Source organism: Mugil cephalus, chromosome 1 (assembly GCF_022458985.1).
Source record: "Mugil cephalus isolate CIBA_MC_2020 chromosome 1, CIBA_Mcephalus_1.1, whole genome shotgun sequence".
Classification (NCBI taxonomy): domain Eukaryota; kingdom Metazoa; phylum Chordata; class Actinopteri; order Mugiliformes; family Mugilidae; genus Mugil; species Mugil cephalus.
This window is the reverse complement of record NC_061770.1, coordinates 26,252,282-26,273,189: the sequence shown is the minus strand read 5'-3', so window position 1 is coordinate 26,273,189 and position 20,908 is coordinate 26,252,282. Positions and strand designations below refer to the sequence as shown.

The 20,908-nt window shown below is 40.4% G+C and overlaps 1 protein-coding gene across 1 annotated transcript; it reads left to right on the top strand.

Moving 5' to 3' along the window:
• Positions 1-441: 441 nt before the first annotated feature.
• Positions 442-20,507, top strand: LOC125009479 (peptidase inhibitor 16-like). The gene is made up of 6 exons (XM_047587487.1): positions 442-1,136; positions 16,016-16,166; positions 16,362-16,429; positions 16,517-16,626; positions 17,447-17,538; positions 18,167-20,507. Exons 1-6 carry the CDS (start codon positions 849-851, stop codon positions 18,577-18,579), a joined length of 1,122 nt encoding a protein of 373 aa, XP_047443443.1. The 5' UTR covers positions 442-848; the 3' UTR covers positions 18,580-20,507.
• Positions 20,508-20,908: the final 401 nt, after the last annotated feature.

Genomic DNA, 20,908 nt, shown 5'->3' with positions numbered 1-20,908 from the left:
CTGCCACCTGCTGGTATGAGAAGGTATTTCCTCAGAGCGTAGCTACACACCAGCAGGTTGTTGGTTTTAGCTGTGGTGGCGGTGGTGCAACACGGGAGAAGTCAAACGGCATGTACAAACAAAACGCGACCGGACCTGTCTGAACTTGATGAGAAGTGAAACATCGAAAACAAGTTTAATGCAGACGCGTGGTTGTGGGCATCGTTTTAAGGAATTGGTGATTGAAGAGCGAGACAGAAAAAGAGGAAGAGGAGGAGGAGGAGGAGGTGGAGGAGGAGGTCAGAATGGAGGACAGTGACCAGAGGGTGAGGGTGGGGTGAGGAGGGTGGGTGAGGGAGGGTTGTGCGTACCAGTTGGTGCAATGTGTGTGAAATGTGAACTGTGTGTGGTGTATCTTTGTGAGGACCCCTCTGAGGGTTTGAACAGGCGTCTCTCTGGTCACATGGAAACTCTCTGACGAGCTAAGACTTGTCCGGAGGAGGTTTAACAGGAGGAGAGATTCAGGTGAGAGGAGGTGAACTGTGTCAGCGCGAGTCCTCACAGAGATAGATAGATAGAGGGAGATGTGGGAGTGTTTTTGTGCAGGGGAGGATCCTCTCTCCCCTTCTCTCTCCCTCTCTCTTAAAGCCGATCAGAAACAGAGGATCTGCAGAGCTGAGAGCGAGAGGCACTGAGGAGGGAACACACTTATACTGACTCTTAAACAACAACAAGTGGCCTATTGTGCAAACACACACACACACACACACACAAAAAAAAACAAAAAAACACACACACAGTTGTTTATCAGTTCTTCTTTGGACTCGGGACTGACCCCTCCAGGATACATCCTCTTTCGGACTCCCATCATGCACCAGCGGAGCCTGTTGGAGCTCCATGAGGTCGCCACCCAGTCGGGGGCCCCGACCCCACGGACTACCCAGGACGGAGACTCGCGGAGCTCCAGGCCGAGGAGGGAGTCCGGCCGCCTGTGTCCACCCAGGGTGACTCCTCTCTGGGCATGGCTGCTGCTGGGGGCCCTGGTGGTTCCCGGAGCTTGGAGCTTTCTGACCGAGGTGCAGGAGGAGATGCTGGTGGAGCTGCACAACCACTACAGGGGGCAGGTTTCACCCAGCGCCTCGGCCATGCTGCCCCTGGTAAGACGCCCTACCCACCATAATGGAGATTAAACTAGATATAATGAGCAAATATGGTCCATTTAGTCTTTGATTACAGCTGCACTCATACAGGCATTAGTTGGATTTAATCCCTGTCCATGTTATTAGTGTTTAACGTCTCTAAAAATGTGATTAACAACCTGTTTTTGGTTCATATTTAATGTCTTTTCCTGATTCAATGGGGACACTGGCCCCAAAAGTATATACCTTATCATTCATTCAATAGCTTTTTTTGTACCAAATGTTTTAGACAACAACAATATAAACTTAGAAATGATATTAAGTCACTTAAATGCATTTTAAAAAAAATTGTTTCCAACTTTACATCCTGAGACCAGAGCTTTTATTTACTCTGCATTTTTAATTTGAGACATATAAAAATAGACATCATCTTTGATCAGGAAGTCGTAGTTTTTTTAAAAAATGTCTTCATATGTGGACGCTGGGATTATTTCATTTTTTATATATAAGAAGTCACCAATGTGTGACACAATATTAAACTGTTCGTTTTAATACCTGAGCATGGCTGAGCAAAAACAGAATTGCAAGCAATGAAGTCCCAACGTCCTCAAACGAGTACTTGCTAATTAGCAAAAATTGTTAATTTGTTAAATTTCTGCATCACATCAAACTAGAAACGTTAATAAGCATAAATATTGCTAGATGGCAGACTAAAGCGTCCACTAATGAGGACAATGGGTTAACGTCCCCATATGAGGATCAATCAGTGCGATTTTATGGCGATCTGCATGTTTCTCTATAGTCATGTAACAGGTATTCCTATCAACAAACAAACATAAAGTACCTGACACATAAACATTTTTTGATCATTTTCTGGAGTTTTAAATCACTGGAGTCAAATTGACACCAATGATAATAAGTGTTAGAAGATTTGAGGGTAATAGGACGGTTAAATGAATCGGTCTCTGTCCTATTCTATCGCATCTTTTACCTTGACGTCCAAATAAACTTGCCTGATACTAAGTCTTCCAACTTTTTTAACTTTAACTTGCGTGTCTTCAACAATTCTTGACCATTCATCAAAAAAGGTTTAACTTGAAAGCTTGAAAAAGCAACAGTATATGTCGAATAGTGTACGAGTCCAGGAAGTTAGATTCTTTAGCTGAGATTGAAACTAGTCACTTTTGTTGCAACATTCATCACAGGCCAAAAGACATTTTAAAAAGGCAACTGGACTTGTAGAGTTTTGAGAAGATGAGGACGCAGGGTCTCAGGAGGTCAATCAGTGCGTTCGTCTGAGTAGCTTCTTCAGTTCTAAGGGACTTAAGAGAAGTTTGAGGTTTAAAATGGGAAACTTGTTGGTTAAAACCATCATTTAATCCTCAAATTCCCTCCAGTCCCTTAGAACGGAAGAAGCTACTTATATGAAACGTCTTCTCAAAACTCTACGAGTCCAGTTTCCTGTTTCTTAAACGTCTTTTGGATATAAACCCTGACCTGAATGACTCAAAACCTTCGTAGAAATTTAACACAACCTACGTCAGCTGTGATCCGTTGGATATTTTGTGGGTTTTTAGCAGTAAATGTGTCACTTCTTTAAGGAAGTGAGTGATGTAGATGTGCTCTGTGCCAACCCACATATAGGAAGTCTCATCTCAGTGGCTCGTCTCCCGTCACCGCTGGTTAAAAATGGAATGCAACAGCTGTAAATAGCGATAAGCTAACTATGGCTACAGTAGGGGCTGGGTTACTGGGACGGTGTAAAGGTTATGTTGAGTGGAGAGGTAGGACATGAATGAATGAACCAATGAGAAGCAGGAAACAAAATAAAATTTAATAAAAACATACAATATCAGGAGCAAAAAGCGCCGCAGGGCATCCAAATCCAAACAGCTGAAATCAGAAGCATGAGGAACTGAACCCAAACATCAAAGAGAAACCAATAAACCAATCAAAGAGGGGCGGACACAGACACTAAAGACGAGCTTCACAAAATAAAACCAGCAAACACGATAAAAAACCAAACAGGGTCAAAGAAAATAGTCCAAACTAACTCCAATGTGGTTGATGGCTAAACTTAAATGTTAAAGTTGTAACCTGACAGGCCGGTTTGTTCCGAAGGTTTATCCCCTGATCCTTTCATGATGGTGGACATTACCCTTCACATTAAACTGGCAACTGTTTATTTTGGGATCTGAACCAAGCTACTGCTGGTCAAAAAGTGACAGTTTAATCATTTCAGTGCAACATAATCTCTCTGGACTGTTTGTTGTTGTTTGGCTGCAGCCTTTGACCCGAGTGGATTCCATGGTTTGTGTGTAGATGATCTCCTACTACCACCTCATGAAAACATCCACATCACACTAGGTTCTGACTAAAGTCTGACTAACTTCGTTTTACACAGCGGACATGGTTAGACACTGGACTCTGGTTCCTCCTCTTCTTCTTGTTTGACGTCAGATCTGATCTTACTCAGCTTCTTCTTCTTTTGCTTCACTTGCTGCGTTTCCATGAAAGTTTGTACATGTTTCCATTGAAAGATGTTTTGTGATTGAGCTGTTACTCAGGTAAAGTCTCGTCTTAGCCTGGAAATATCCCATGATTCACGTTGAGGAAGACGGATTTCAAATGAACTGTTCATGTCCAGTGACGAGGAAATGCCACAAAAAAAGGTGTTTCCGTTGCACTACAGTGCAGAGATACAATTTTATATCGATACGTCTGAAAAACCACCTCAAGAGAGCGTGGAAGTTTATTAGTGGGATATTTAGGTTGTGCTCATTTCAAGGAGGAATGGAAACGCTGTCTTCTTTTACTGTGTTCTTCTCCTCCTCTTCTGGTTCTTCTTGTTCTTGTTATTTTCCTCAGAAGAGGGTTTGATGCCGCAGTGATGTGGTTTGGGTTTATGGCAGAGCTATAAACTAAAATCAGGGTCAGAGCCGATATCAATCTCCAGACACTAATCGGGACATCCCCAACTCTTCCACTTTCATTTTTTTATTTTTTAGATATCCCCATTTTTGATTCGCTGGTTGGAACGGATCCTGTTATGTGGATGTACTCAGTCAGCTGGGTCCTTTGACTTGGAACAGAACTGATGACTGATGACACACAAAAAAAGAAAAGACAAGAACACAGATTGATGGCGGACACAGGCTCGTCATTGTTCTGCTCTAAAGGTTTTCTAATCTAATCGTGCTGAATTCATAGCAACAGCTGATCTTCGTTGTATGAGGGTGAAGTGTCACTTCCAGACGTCGGAGATAAACTGGACATGGGGAAAATAGTTTCTTCTTCCCCCTGTTTGTTTGAGAACACAAACATCAGCTTAGATTCACCTCTTCAGTGGAAACTCGAAGCTGAGAGTTTTAAATATTTAAGTATTGAGAAACCGATTGTTGGTTTGGATCCGTGGCCCCAAAGGACTGAACTCATACAAGAGTAAAAACAAAAAACATTCAAATGTTGAAATGCAACGAGTATAAATAAATCTAAGAAACTATGTCAAAGAGAGACTGAGTCTCCTGATTCTTTAAGTTTTTAATACTTTAGAAGTTATCATTTATGATACTTTATAATACTGAATGAAACCGTCTCCATGAAGGTTCTGGTGCTCAGCTTTACTTTCTAATCACTCAGAGTGATGTTGATCCAACTATTGAACTGACATGTGTTCCTAATATTTTGACATATTACTCAGTGGGCTCAGTGAGTTTAATTGAATCCAGTTAAAAAGCGCCACACACTCCATCCTCCACTATCAGTCAACACCTTCTGATTATTTAGATGAGAATGAATTCACTACTGTACCTAATTAAGTGGCCACTCTGAGTGTTCATCACTTTTGCCTCCTACCCAATAGTAGCTCTTTCTAGCCTCCAAGCTAACAGTGACATGTCCTATCTCCCTAGCTAATAGTAGCCTTTCCCAACATCCTAGCTTATGGTTGCTCTTCCCAGCTAATAACGGCAGTTTCTACCCTCCTTCCAAAATGTGCTGTTTTGAGAACTACATCTCACAACAGAAACATCTTTTGTTTGCTTTTAAATGATCCTTGTGCATCAGGTGGGGGTGGATGGATGGGTCAATAAAACATTGGACTAACCCGGAAACCACCAATAATTTCCTGTTTTAAACCCGTCTGAACCCAGACTGTGCTCTCTCCCTGAACCTTAGCCAGGGCTGTTGTGTTTCCTCTAGTGTTCCTAATGAAGTGACTGTACAGACACTTTGATCATTTCATATCTGTCAAATACTATATTTAAGCTACTGAGTCCTCCACCTCCAATATGAATGAATGCATATAAGACATCAGGTGTCAATGAGATGTACTTTTACTCGTTTGATATTGTGGTGATGTGTGATGTCCCATCTAATCTCAACTAATCATCAATTAAAAAATCTCAGACGTCTGTGACTTTGTTGTTAATAGCTTCCTCTTCTTGTATTCGGTAGAACGGTGTAGACCAGGGAAGAGTTTATTTGACATTGTTTAAAAAGGTCCTGGGTGTCTATTAGTACAAGATGAGATCTAGTGTGAAGAGAAATGAAACCATCTGGTCTGAGACGTCCGTTTAGTAACAGCAACACAACTGATCCTGACTTCCTCTTAGTTCTTGTCTTTCTATTGTCTTTCCCAGAACACAAACACTCATGTACAGCTCTCGCTTTCTCTCCTCGTCTATTGTTCCTGCTCAGTCTTGTTGTAATTACCCTCGTCTGTATCAGGGTTTTGTCTACGGTGGCAAACAAAGCAGGACGACTCCTGCAAATACAGAAATGTGCTGCAAGACGCACAAACCACAACGAAAACGTTTCCAGAAAAAGAAAAGTGATGAACCTGCTGCTGTTCGCTTGCTTTAGTTCAAACTCATTTTAGCCCAATTCAGACCAGTAACACAACAGAATAATACATAACGAAGAACAGGTTATGTTTATATTTAATAAACTACCCTTTAAAAAATGAAATTTCACACTGTTTTGAGCCGTCGCTGATTTAATACACAGAGAGAAATCGATTTTTTAGGGTGTGATTGTTCACTTCAGTGAGGTCAGTGTAAAACAGTGGATAACAAATAAGGAATAGAAGTTATTTTCATTGAAAATTTGAAGTCTTCTATGTAATTTTCGCACTTTAAATTCATGCTGCGGACCAGATTAGACACTCTGGCGAGCCGTTTCTGGCCCACAGGCCTTATGTTTGACACCTGAGTCTAGAATATTAAGGAAAGTGTCATTTGGGATTTTCAATTTAAAAAGCCTAAAAAATGCTAAACCAGTAAATTTACCTTTGGTTCTTTAATGTATGAAACCAGAAAGAGAAGCAGATGAGAAACCAGTGGTTGTTGGATTCATAGAAAACCAGAAGTTTCTACCAGAAGTAGAAGAAGAAGATATTTCCGTTCGTCCGTTAGTTGATGCCTAAACGGAGAGTTGACGTTTATTCATCTGAAACATCCAAATGTTTTGTGCTGATCCATGAACATGTCCACAGTTTCATTTGAGAGACTCATAGATACTGTGTACACTGAGGCTAACAAGGCTCAGGTGAGAATAACGAGGGGGCGGGGCATGTAAAAACAAAACAGGTAAAAAGTACCTGTAGTAGCAGTAGTAGTATAGCAAAGTTTTAAAGATTATAGTTTGTGTTTGACTGGTCATTGCTGCTTTTACGTCCTGTTTCCTGATAAAATGTGCTCTTATCTCTCGTCTTATCACATTAGGAAACACTTGGTTTTAAAAGTGTTGAAGCCTGATACCACAGACGACCTGGAGTCTGTTTCTTAATCTCATCAACCAGGTTATTTCCCACATTTCATTCGTCCGTCCAAGATGCATATTGAGAAATAATCTAGTAAAGTTGTTCTGAAGCCTCTCTGTTGGGAACTGATTCTACCACCAGCTGTGATTGGTCCACGTGGTCACGTGGTGATTGGAAACAAGTGTTTCTGCTTCAGTATTTACAGCTGCTTCTCCACCTGCACAAACCTACACCATAGACATGGATTTGTTTGTTTGTTTTTTTAAATTATTTACAATTATTTCTTTTTTTTAAGCCCTAATCTGCGCTGCCTCATTTTGCACAAACCTCCACGTCACTATAGCAACTAATTTTATCAACTTTAACCACCACCACACTGTAAATACATAATGTCTTTTTGTTTCTATTTTGTCTCTATATATTTCTCAGAGTTGCCATTTTTTTAAATTTTTTATTCTAATATTTCCTGTTTCTTCTCTCTCTATATATATTCTCTTATTCAACCTCCAGGTCCATAGATTAATATGGTCAATAAAGATGGAACACACTGACTCACACGACTCGACTTTGGCAACATTTCAGTCGCCATTGTTAAAAGTGAAGCGGGAAGTAGAAATTAAAATTAACCCGACTGGTAAAAAAGACACAACGCCGCCTAGTGTTTGGGAGGAGTTCTTGCAGACGTTGAGACAGTGGGAACGGCCTCTTAATTAGGCAGAATTTGAAACCTTAATAACAAAAAGAAACAAATGAGTTAGACAATAATTCACCCCCGTACAGTTGTCATGAATGATGAAATAAATTATTGAGACCTTCAACAATTTATTTCACTATTCATGACAACTGTACGGGGTATTTGTACCAAACATGTTTAATGATGCTGTAAAGTTGGGCTTTTTAACATGGGGGTCTATGGGGATTTGTTCCCGTCTGGAGCCTCTAGTGGCCACTAGATGAACTGCAGATTTTTGCACTTGGCATGGGTTACTGCTCTAGTCCTGCAGATGGATAAACTCCATTTAACAGTAGTCAAACACGTCATCTGAGCCCCATGGAGTTGAATTAGTTCATAATGAGCCATTATAAACTCATAATTAAATCTAGAATTGTGTTACCAGAGGCTGATTCTAATAAGAATCGATGAATCTTGATGAAGCATTGTGACTTTTATTCGGGTGTTGTATGTGGTAAATAAATTTTATTAATTTAATTAAACATGATGAAACCCGAACTTGCGTAACTAACTTGCGTAACACCAGAACCGCAAGATCGGTGCGGTGGAGGAGAGAATTACTTCATGAGAATTTATCTTTCTGAGGTAAATTAAATTATGCAAACAAACAAATATATTCACTGTAAACCTGCAGCTTTGCTCCGGTAGGAAAAGAGTGAACGCTACAACAACTAGCGCAAGAAGGCAGTTTACGAAATATACTTTGGCTTCACTTCTACACGTTACACAGATCTTTATGTCCAGTCTATGACTCACACTAGCATAGGTCCAGATCTCTCTGGTCCAAGACAAACGCTCAGAGAGAAATCCAGATGACCAGATACCTTGTGTCAGAAAGTCTAAAATTAAATGTGAATATTGTTCCAGAGTCACGTCCGGGGCAGACTTTACAACAATGAACTCTAGATTCTTGACCTGAGTCCGTACGCTGAGAACAGACGGCTCATGTTCTCCATACTGTGAGCTGCAGATATGTATAGCCTGTATAAAAATAGGCTGCAACTCAGCACCATCAGTAGCATTTAATCCACGGCGTGTTTTTATATCACTGAAGCAACCAGTACAGCAACTAACCAGAGATAAAAGGTAGAGTTACTCATATAGTATTTTTATTTTAATTGAAACCCCTATTTACTTATTTTAGTTTTATTTTTGAGTCTAAAACCAAATTCAAATACCAAAAAGTACAAATAGAGACCCTTTACCTACAACATGTGTTCTATATTAAACGCAGTCATTTTTTTTTTTTTTTATCATTTTGCATTTAAAATTAAATAACAATATGCAGGTTGAAATATTTATTTATCTACTTTTTTATTTCAAACATGTCCAACAGCAGAGTGGCCGTGTAACTGCCGTAAACATAAACGTATACAACGTATTCAAGCTTTAATTTCACCTGGGGACTGAATAAGCTCTCTTGGCCGATTGTGATTGGCTCAGCAGCGATAGGGGCGGGGCCTACTGTGTACAGGGGACTTAGATTGACAGGTCCAGTGTGGTGCTCTGTGTGAAGCAGTGCTCCTCCATTTATCCCTTTACTAAAATATGCCGGGTTCATGTTAATGTTTATTTAAAGTCATTTAAATTTGTGGGGGAAATTTAAATACCGGTATATATAAAATGTCTAATCAACCAAAGATTTTGCGACTCATATCTGGTTCCTGGTCCTTAAACTAATGTAAACATGTATTTGTCACATTAGAACATCAGAGCTGATTCAGACACTTGTCAACATCATCACATTAGAAACATTAGGACACTTGTTCTTCTTCATGGTTCCTAATAAACCAGTTCAGAGGGGGACCTTGTAGACCACATTAGACCCTGATTAGACCTGACAATGTTTCCTGGATCTTCTCTGAAGTTATCAGATGTGGTTCCCCGGCCTATAAAGGGTTAATCAGGTGCCCTCATTAAATCGAGGGCTGGTTTCCAGAGAGCGTTTGGGTGTTTCCGTTAATGTCAGACAGAGCAGGAGTCAGGGAGTTGAGCAACGAGGGAGGACGAGGGTTGAGAAAGAGCTGAGCAGCGAAGGGAGTGAACGCAATGTTTAGGTAGAGAATGAATGGGGGTGGGGGGGGGTCATATCCACAGTAGAAAGAACATAATGATGAAGAAGGAATGTATGGAATGAAACATGTGAAAGAGGGTGAGAAGATAAGAAGGAAGAAACGATTTTTGAAGATTTTTATTTTTTTTTTAAAAAAAGAGGAGGAGGGTGGAGGAGTAAGATGAGATGTGGAAGAGGAGGGAGGTCCTGAGCTGAACTGGGAGGAAATTACAGAAGACAGATTTCAGTTTGTGTTGGCAAGAAGAAAAAAGTGATAAAATGTTACTGTAACCTGGACTGAGACATCAGGCCAGTAAGACTAGTTAATGTAGAACTGAAGAAGAAGAAGAAGAAGAAGAAGAAGAAGAAGAAGAAGAAGAAGCGAAAGAACAAAATATGAAGAAAAAGAAGATGAAAGACATAGATGACAGAGAAGAAGAAGAAGAAAAGGCAGAGGAAGAGTAGGAAGGAGGAGGAAAAGAAGAGGAGAAGAAGCTCCTCCCCCTCCATGTTAGTGGGCGGGACTAAAACACTAAAATACACGTCGACGATGGTTTCAGTCATTTTAGGTAAAACATTAAACATTAGAAACAGGATGTGACATGATGGCAACAACCAGTTGCCATGCCAACCACTCCGTAAAGAGGTCCTGTGTAGCAGCAGAGCGTAGTGTTAATTAAACACAAGCAAAAGGGGGTCTGGAGGAAGTGTGGGCGGGGCATCGACCGACATCGTGACTCCGCCCTCAGACCGTACTGATCAGACTACAAAGTGGCAAGATGGCGGCACCCGTATCCCCGGGAAAATAGTGTCAGTTTGGCTGATGGGTGGAAGTGGAGACGTGGCGTCCATATTTCTATACGGTCTATGGTCAAAACCTACAACTTAACATAAAGTGTGTTTGTTGTCTAAACAAGAAGAAGAAGAAGAGTCTGGATGTGAATCCTGGTGTCATCTATGAAAGTTGAGTGTTTTGTTCACCCATTATCCACCCCAACCACCTCCTCCAGTTCATAAATGTCACGTTTCACTCAAAATAGGAAAACAAAATGATTTTAGAAAGTTGCTATATTTCAAACAGACTGTACAACAAGGAGTCTTAAATCCAGCTGAGACCAACAGAAACTCGATCAGCTGTTCACCGAGCGGACAACCTCCAGCTGATCAGATGCAGATGACTGAGAGAGTTTCCTAACGCGGAGCAGATGTGGAATGTGAAAGAGACCCCTGACTATTGTTTGTGGTGTTGTGTGTCATTGCTGGACAAATAAACACACACACACACACTCACACACTGATATTAAACCCTCGGGATCCTGTTGTTCATTCTTTCGGTTTCTTAGCAACCGTGACTCAAACCACGAGACGGAGACGAGAGTTAAACATCTGCTCCGTCATCATGACGTGACGATCGTCATGTGAAACTTTTATAAAAATAAATAATAAAAATAATAATTATAATAATAATAATACTTAGGACTCTTCAACTAAATTATATCCAAAGATTTAATAACATTTCTGCATAAAAAAATGACAAAACATCAGTAGAGTCCTGAAAGTAAATGAAGAGAATCCAGACAATCACATGAAAATCAAATATTACTGCATCTCAGTGAACACTAGCTCCTTCTGGCATCACAGCTAATAGGAGCTAATTATTGCTATTATTATTATTATTATTATTATTATTATTATTATTAATAATAAAGCATCATGGCTTTTTCTCCTCCAACGTTATTCATAGATCATTTGGAACATTATAGAAAGACGGTGTGACATACAACAGTGTAACCATATGCTCTAGTTCAGTGGTTCCCAAGCTTTTATCCTCATCTAAGAAAAGCAGCTAACAACAGCTCATTCTAGCTTCCTAGCCTCCCAGCTAACACAAGCACTTCCTAGCCTCCTAGCCTCACAGCTAACAGCAGTTCTTCCTTGATTCCTAGCCTCCCTGCTAACAGTATCTCTGCCTAGCTTCCCAGCCAACAGAATCTATTCCTAGTCGCCTAGCCTCCCAGCTAACTGTAGCTCTTTCCAGCTTCCTGGTCTCCCAGCTAACAGAAGCTATTCTTAGCTTCCCAGCTCACAGCAGCTCTTCCTATATTCCTAGCCTCCCAGCTAACAATAACGCTTCCTAGCCTCACAGCTAAGAGTAGCTCTTACTATCCTTCTAGCATCCCAGCTAACAGCAGTCTTCCCTATCTCCCTAGCCTCCCAGCGAACTGTAGCTCTTCCTAGCTTCCTAGCCTCCCAGCTAACAGTAGCTTCTGCCTAGCCTTCATAGCCAGGAGTTCTTTGGTGTCAATTTTGTTTGGACCTTGACAGTGTGTCTCAGTTGAAGTTTGTTTTTAGTTTTTTTTTGGTAACAGTGGAGCTCATAAGTGCTTGCTCAGGCTTTGGATACACACCATGTCCTCGTGTGGTTTCAATATTTACTACTTCTTTGTTAAACTGGGCTCAAAAACCATGACTGGCATTTAATTCTCACACAACTCTGTGCCAGTGAAAAAAAAAACAATAACGAGAAAATGCTGAGCAAGGACAAAATTTGATTCCTCACAAGCATTCTAATTAACTTTTTATCTTTTTTTTTCCTTTCTGTTTTCTTCTTGTCTTATTTATTATTAAATGTGTTGCAATACAACACACATATATTAATATTCTACCACTTTATTCTTATTCACCTTACCCCCTCTCCAGGGTCTGGACGTTTATCGTGTAATAATTACCAAGATTTCAAAGATGCAAATAGGTGCAAATGTGTGTGCAACATTTACACTTTACAAGATTCAATCAAGCTCAAAATACACACAGACATGTTGATATTAATCGCACACTACATGGAAAATCAAAGTATTTTTATTTTATTTTGAAACTATAAAACATCTCGTAAAACAAGGGAATCTCAGGGAGTCTCATAAAATGGCTCTAAAATTGGGGAATCTTCCATGAATAGCTGCTTAAAATAAATAAACGATGGAGCTAGGAACTTCAAATGTGGTTCATCTGTTCCAGGGACACGGAGACTTGTCCCACTCTTCCTGCATCACTAACAACCGTGGGACAGACTATAAAAATGTCTTTGACCACATGAATTCCACTTTAAATTACCACGAAATTACATTTATTGCTAAGAATTACACTAAATAAGAATTACATGCACATTCCAGTTCTTCTCCGCTAGCTCTGGTATCAAAGAATAAATATGTGTAGCTAGCAACTATTTAGTTGTGTTTTATTCTCTTGGTGTCATGCCAGATTATCCAAGCCTGGGGCAGGATTACAGTTACTCTGGTTATAAGTTAGTATGATCGTCTGATTTATTACACAAACACTAATGAACATGTGTGTATAGAATAAAAAACAGGGACTGAAGGAGCCCACGTAAATCAGAAGAAAACAACACAACAAAAAACACATTTCCTTATATATTTATCAGATTTTGGGCACATTCCCCACTGTGCAATACCCCATAGTCGATGCTACTGTCGAGCACACTTGTACATATTTTTTTGCGTTGATTTGTGTATTCTTATTCTAATTGCATGCATTGCTCTTTGTTCTGAACACTGGTACACTCTGATGTGCTTACACTGCTGTAACTTAAAGTAATTTCCCCCTGGGATCAATAATAAGGCCGAGCGTATCGATTTAAATATCGACAGCATCGATACCAAGGCTAGTATCGGTACCGGATCGATACTAGTGCGCTGAAGCCGATACTTTTGTTCCAGTCTCTCTTCTATACATCCAGTAAATTATTCGTCACAGAGTTCATGCAGCTTCTCTCCAAGTCAAGACTCACTTCTTTGGTGGAAAATGAATAAGCAAACATTCAGATTATGACATTTTGTTACACTGTTCTTATTTTGACTTTTATTTTTACACTTGTGTGTAGTTAATACAAACAGGCTTATTTGCCTTAAATATTTGTCCTGTGTTTTATCATAATCAGTATCAACAAACTAAAGTTTTAGTTAGTTATTCAATGATGCGATACTAGCCCTGTATTAACTTGGTATCAGATCATTAGCAAAACTCCCAGTATCGCCCACCCCTAATTAGTAAAGTAGTTCTGATTGTGAGTCTGATCATCAGATGTTAAAAGCATCAGAGGAGCATGTCTGAAACTTTGGAGCGTTTCCAGTTAAATTAAATTAAGATGTTTGTTTCGCTGCCTTAAAGAAAAATCTCTGTTTTATGTGACTGCTGAGTCAAATGTGGTGACCCAAGTGTGGACTTTACCTTTCACCACGTCAGTTTACAGAGAGGACGCATCAGTGACGGTGGGGAGGAAACATGGTGACGGGTCGGACTGTGGTCGGAGGTCAGGGGTCAGACTGGGGGGGGAGACTCTCCTGGTTTATCTGCACTAAAGGAAACAGAATTAAAAACAAAAAAATGTGAGGCATGTTTTAAAATGTGTGACTCACGACAGAGCGACTTCCTGACCCAGCGTGTTTTGTAATAAATCTGAACGTTTCCTTTGTATGATATTAAACGTCAGCTGTTGGAAGTGACTTTCAGAGACGGAGCCAAACAGCAAAACTTAATGTCGCATTAAAAACGTCAAACTCCGTCCTTTTAAAAATCTCTGTGATCAGGATGACACAGCTGTGCAGTATTTGTATAACGTTCTCCTTGAGAGAGTTTTTACAGGTCATAAAGCGCAGATAAATCCAAAAACAGACGATTAAATTATCACGATAATTAAAAGCAGATTGAAGGGGGGTAAAAAAAAAAAACAACAAGCAATAAAACAAGTTTAATCTCATAACTCCACAAAGAGGCTGTTTACTTCTTCAGCTTCAGACGATTCATGAAAACAAAGACAAGAAAAAGAACTTTCTGTGAGTTCATTTAAAATTTATCGTTTCCCTTCGTGCTCGACGCGCTTGGACTCGTTTGTTCAGTCGTGTCTTCTGCACACATTGTTTTGCTTTAAATCGAATTAAACTTTCAGCTTCCAGGTCACAAATTGGACACAAATGTACAACACAGAGGCAGCGAGAGAAAAATCTACTGCAAGTTTTCTTATAAAAGGAGGCAAAGAGGGAAAAAAGAGGAGACACAGGAGATAAAGGTTGGAAGTTATATTTAAGTTACAGTTAAGTTCACGAACTTGCGTTGATGTTTGACTGCCAGTCACCTCGTTAGCAACGAGCCAACGAGAAAATGACTTCACATAGGAAATGAGGATGAGTACGGAAACCCTCAGCGGCCATGTGTTCATACATATTATTTCCTCCATTTTTATGTGATAACAAGTTAATTTCCTCTGTTTTCTCATGATCTTGAGTTATTTATCTCGTTATCTCAGGAAAACAAAGCTTAGATTTTTCGAGATCTCAACCAAATCCTTATCTAGCATACATTTAGGCACAAAAAAGGCTTGCCTTACAGTAGACCTATTATATTAGGTTATTATTTTACTACCTTATAGTGTTAAAGGCATCCATCAGTCACTATGACGGAACTCTATCAAATTAAATATATCAAGATAACGAGGTAAATAACTCTTGAGAGTTTGGATCCAGAGTCGGAGCCAGTTACAAAGAAATGTTGGATTATACACTGAATCTATGTATTTATTTAAACCCAGCCCCATTATGGAGTCAGACTTTGTAAATTCTAACTACCTATTGGTGACGTTATCCCAACAGAGCTCATTTACAGTGTCGTGTTTGTCTCACAAAACATTAAAGTTAAATTTACAGAAAAAAACTGTAAATATATTCGGTTAGTTTAGAGCACAACGACTCATTTAACAGCTTTGATACCGTTCTTTTTAAGGTCCTACAACACCCATTTCACGGTTTGGTTGTCAAAGGCAACTGTCAATCATCATGATGTCACATCCTGTTTTAATAGCATCAAATGCTGAAAAAGAAGAATGGACACTTGAATGCACAACATGATTATATTAACAGAAACTGTGTCCAGTTAAAACTAGTGCTCTCAAACGATTAAAATGTTTAATCAGATTAATCTCAGGGTTGCTGTGGATTAATTTCGATTAATCACGATTAATTTCATTCATTTTAATTAATTGGGTTTCATTGTTCATGAGAAAACAGATTCCAGAAAGAAGGGCATATATATATATATATTAAAAAATATATAATATTTAAAGTGTATTTTAGCATTTTAGTTTGGCCCAAGTCCCGCCCATGAACATGGAGGGGGTGGAGCTTATGACCTATACTACAGCCTCCAGCCACCAGGGGGAGCTCTACTAGCTTTGGCTTCAATTTAAAGGATTTTTATCTCTTTAAAGGACAAACAGTGAACCCAATTACTTTGCTCTGATTGGTTGGAGGACTGTTTAATGTTCTCTGGTTCCTCTTTAGAGGTGGGACCCGGCCCTGAAGCTGGTTGCCGAGGGCTACGCAGCCAAATGCATCTGGAACCACAACCCAGACCTGGAGGACACGGGAGAGAACCTGTTTGCTGGAACCGGGTCCCTGGACCTCAGTGCCGCCATGGAGAAATGGTTCCTGGGTGAGTTCATGGCAGATGTTTCACTGGTGGAGACAAAAAAAAAAAAAAGAAGAAGAATTAAAACAAGAGAATGAAAACGGGACATAAAACCTCCCTCCTTTTGTCTCCTTGATGTTGTTATTTGTTTGTGCCCCCTAGAGGCCAAAACGTGTAATGCCAGAAATAAAGTGATGCAGTTTCATTTTTTACTTTCAGAACATCTGGACTACGACTTCCAGAACAACAGCTGTGACGAAGATAAGATGTGTGGACACTACACACAGGTCAGACACACGCAGTGTTAATACACACAGACACACAGTATTAATACACACAGACATGCAGTATTAATACTGGTGTGTGTGTTTCAGATGGTGTGGGCGGACACACACAGAGTGGGCTGTGCCTTCCACCTCTGTAACACTATGGAGGGTCTGGACTGGGAGAGAGTTTTCTTCCTGGTCTGCAACTACTTCCCAGCGTAAGTACTACTACTACTACTACTACAGTATTACTACGACCACCACAGTACAACTACTACTACTCCCATAACTACTGAACTTCTACTGCACAACTACTCCTACTGCAATCCTGTGACCACCACTACATTATAAGTACTGCTACCAGTACTGCAGTACGACTAGCTCTACTGCAGTACAGAAATGACTATCATACTGTACGCTATTACTATTTGTACTACTACACCTCTTCTAGTACTTCTACTGCTCTTCCATCACTATTAGTACCACTTGTATATTTTCTGTTACTACTGTTGCAGTATTACTACTACCACAGTACAACTACTACTACTAGTACAATAACTACTGAACTGTTACTGCAGTATATGAACTACTATTACACAACTGCACTACTACTACTACTGTGACTACTAACTCTACTGCAGTACAGTAACAACTATGCTACTTCAGACTGCTACTGATTGTACTACTACACCTCTTCCAGAGACTACTACGTCAAATACTAGAGTTACTACGGCTGGTTCTGCTGCTCTTACTACTACAGATTATAGTACTAGTACTTTAAACAGGGGTCACCCCCACCACCAGTACTACAGTTATGGGATACTCTTGCTTCTACTTGTACTTTCACTGCTACTAGTACAGTAGTACACGTGCTCCCTCTAGTGGCCAGGAGTGATAGATAGATAGATAGATAGATAGATAGATAGATAGATAGATAGATAGATAGATAGATAGATAGATAGATAGATAGATAGATAGATAGATAGATAGATAGATAGATAGATAGATAGATCCAGATGTTGGTGTGTGTCTTTTCAGAGGGAACTATGAAGACCAGCGTCCATACGTGGAGGGAGACTGGTGCTCCCAATGTCCTGAAAACATGCAGAAATGTGAAAACAACCTCTGTGGTAAGACTCATAACAACAACAACAACAACAATAATAATAATAATAATAATAATAATGTTTCCATGGAGACCACATTAATAGATGTGTTTGCATCGGTCAGTGTAGAAGTTTAGTTGATGAAGAGGAGCATCACATCCACTGGAAGTAGAAGAAGGAGGTGGGGGGAGGAGGAGGAGGACAAGGGATGTTTATCCTCAACACTTAATTGATTCAGTAAAAGAAGAAAACCAGGATGTTTCCATGTGTCTGGAGAAAGAAAGAAGAGAAGAAGGGAGAAGGAGGGAGAAGAAGTAGTAGTACTATCTCTTCCATCTCCTCCTCATGTTCTCCTCACTCCTCACTCCTTGTCGTCCCTCATCTCCTCCTCCTCCATGTCCTCTTCCAGTCTCAGTCTTAGTCTTGTCTCCATCGTCACTGTCCTCATTGAATCTTTGGTTCATGTTTGTTTGTCCACCTCCATGTTTCTGTCCCTCCTTGAAACTCCTCAACCAGATTTAGTTCAGGAAGAACTAGAGAACCGAGACCAGGAATCGGCTGATTGGAGAAAGGAGATGCATTAGACCTGAAGCAGTTTAATATTAATACAGAAATTAACTTTTTCTTTGTTTTTTTTTTCTGCTTGGTGCAGTACTGGAGGAGTACGAGGATTTCACGTCCAGTCCTCCGAGCACCGACAGCCCTGATCAATTTACGGACACCCTACCACCGGCTACCTCCGAGGACACCACCCAGACTCAGGGCACCCCCACAGCTGAGGACGCCACCACGGATGAGGACGCCACCACGACTGAGGACGCCACCTCGGCTGAGGACGCCACACCCCCTCCTGAGGCCCCGTCACCAACACAGGAATCAGAGGAAATGACTGAAGTGGACACAGATGAAACTGAGGCGACAGAGAGAAATAAATCTTCAGGAAAGGAGAAGCCAGTGAGAAAGACAGACAGACAACAAACAAACACCAGCAACAAAGCTGGTTCAGTGTCCTCCCCGCCCGTCCTGTTAGCCTGTCTGACCGCCATCATGACTCTCAGGCTGTGAGGAAGAAGAGGAGGAGGAGGAGGAGGAGGAGGAAGAGGAGGACATGATAGCTTCTCCTCTTTTGCACTGACTGCACATCACCTTCTTAATCCGAAGTCTAAAGCAAAAACAGGTCAAGTAATAATTCACACTCACCAGGAAACAGCTGACGCCTTCGTCTAGTCCGACCAGTCACTGAAACCGCAGCTAACTTCCTAACGAGGAAACACATTCAGACGCTAACTGAATAAAATAAGAGTTCTGAACGGATGGGGAGCCTAGCTTAGCTTAAAGATGGACGCTGGGTTTCTACTAATGTGTCTAACTCATGAACAAGAGGACGCAAAAAACGTAACGAACGAGTTCCCTGCAGCTTTGGAAAAAAACATTTAATCATTTAAAATCATCTGATCCTGATCTGATGTTAAATGTCCTAGAGTTGGTCCCCTGTAGATTCCTAAAGTCTGTCCGCGTCTTCTCCTAGAGTCGAATGGATTCAGTCCAATAAATCTGTCTTGAAGTTAATGTAGCGTGGAGAGGGGAGCTCGTACCTTGTGTCCTCCAGCGCTGCCATAAACTCCCGAAACCCTCTCCGGAAGATTTGTTTCCAGGAAACTTCATTTACACAGCAGACCTGGTTAGAGACTGGATACTGGTTTTTAGTCTTCTGATTCTGATTTATTTCAGACCTGATCTTACACAACTTCTTTGTCTTTATTTCATTGTCTCATTTTCTTGTGGTTCTTCTTCTTCTTCTTCACTTGTTCATCTTCTAATGGTTCTTCTTCTTGTTTTTCCATTTGCTTCATTGCCTACCTTTTTGTGGTTCAGCGTTCTGTGTTTGTTGTTGCTTGGCTGCAGCCTTTAACCTGAGTTAAGCCATTTTATTTTTTGGTAGTATTGAATGATGGTCTCCTATCACCACCTCACCAAACCATCCACATTTCACCAGTTAGACATTAAACTGCTGTCTTTAAAACAGAAGAAGTTTAAAGTCTGGAGGTGGACCTTGTTTAGGTCCTAACTGCAGTAGAGATTAGTTTGATCCAGAATGCCCAGATCATCTGAATATTGATTAATTAAGGTTTTGTTTCCTTGTGTGAGGCTGAACATTTATTTGTCCCATTGTTAAAATGTTCTGGAAGCTCTGTTTTATTCAGCAGGTGGACAAAGACAAAAGACAAGTGACGCTTAATTCCCAGGAAACAAATGAAGCAACGTTTCTGAACATCTTCTTTAATCTGACAATGAATTTATCTGTTGGGTTTCCAGAAAGTCAGCCTATATTCCAATGAATGGTTGAAAAACATAAATGAATTATGTCATCTTACCCCTGTCTTGTTCTTCGTCTTCTGTGGTGGTTTAATGGCATTTAATGAAATTATTGTAGCGCCACCACTGTGTTCATCTCACTGATTAAATTGAAAGTTCCCACAAACTTGATCCAGAGTCTAAAACTAGGCCAGTTGTTACTTCATCTTCTAAAGACCCTGAATGTAAAGAGGTTTTATTTTTATCTTGCTAATAGCACCGTCAAAGAAATGCATGTTTTTACGATCAGAAATGTGTAAAACTAAAGGAGCAGAATGCTAAATGCTAATAAAGGAAGGGACTGCAGTGCTGTGAAGAGGCGGAGCTTCATACTGGGATTGTTGGTGACCCCGGTTTAAATGTACAGCGTCAACTCATGTGGAAAAACCACTGAAAAGCAAAAAGGAGCGGGAGACATTTTTATTTTAAGTTTAGCTGAAACATGAATTTCAAACTGACGACCCTGCTTCTTCTTCTACTTTCTACAAATATCTACGCTCAGACTGGGACGACACCTGGACAGACTCCAATGATTCACGTATCTCAGTTGATGGGAAATTACCACAGTTATCTTTAGTAACTTTAGCACAGATGGCTGTACGTTTCTGTATATAAGATTAATAAAGAAATAAACCTGGTTTCTTCTTCTTTTTTGAGGACTTATCTGGCTCCTTAATCCATTAATGTTTTCAAATAATAATAGCTCTTACTAGCTTTTTAGTCTCCCCACTAATAGTAACTGTTCCTAGCATCCCAGCTTCCTGACAAGGGCTACTTTTAGCCTATTGACCAGGAAGAGCTACTGCTGACTAGGAGGATAGGAAGAGCTACTGTTAGCTGGGTGGCTAAGAAGCTAGATTGAGCTACTACTAACTTGTTGCTTAGCTAGGAGGCTAGGAACTAGGAAGAACTACTATAAGCTTGAAGGCTAAAAGGCTAGGAAGAGCTACTATTTGCTAGGAGGCAAGGAACTAGGAAGAACAGATATAAACTTGAAGGCCAAAAGGCTAGGGAGAGCTTAGTGGGGAGATTAGTGGGG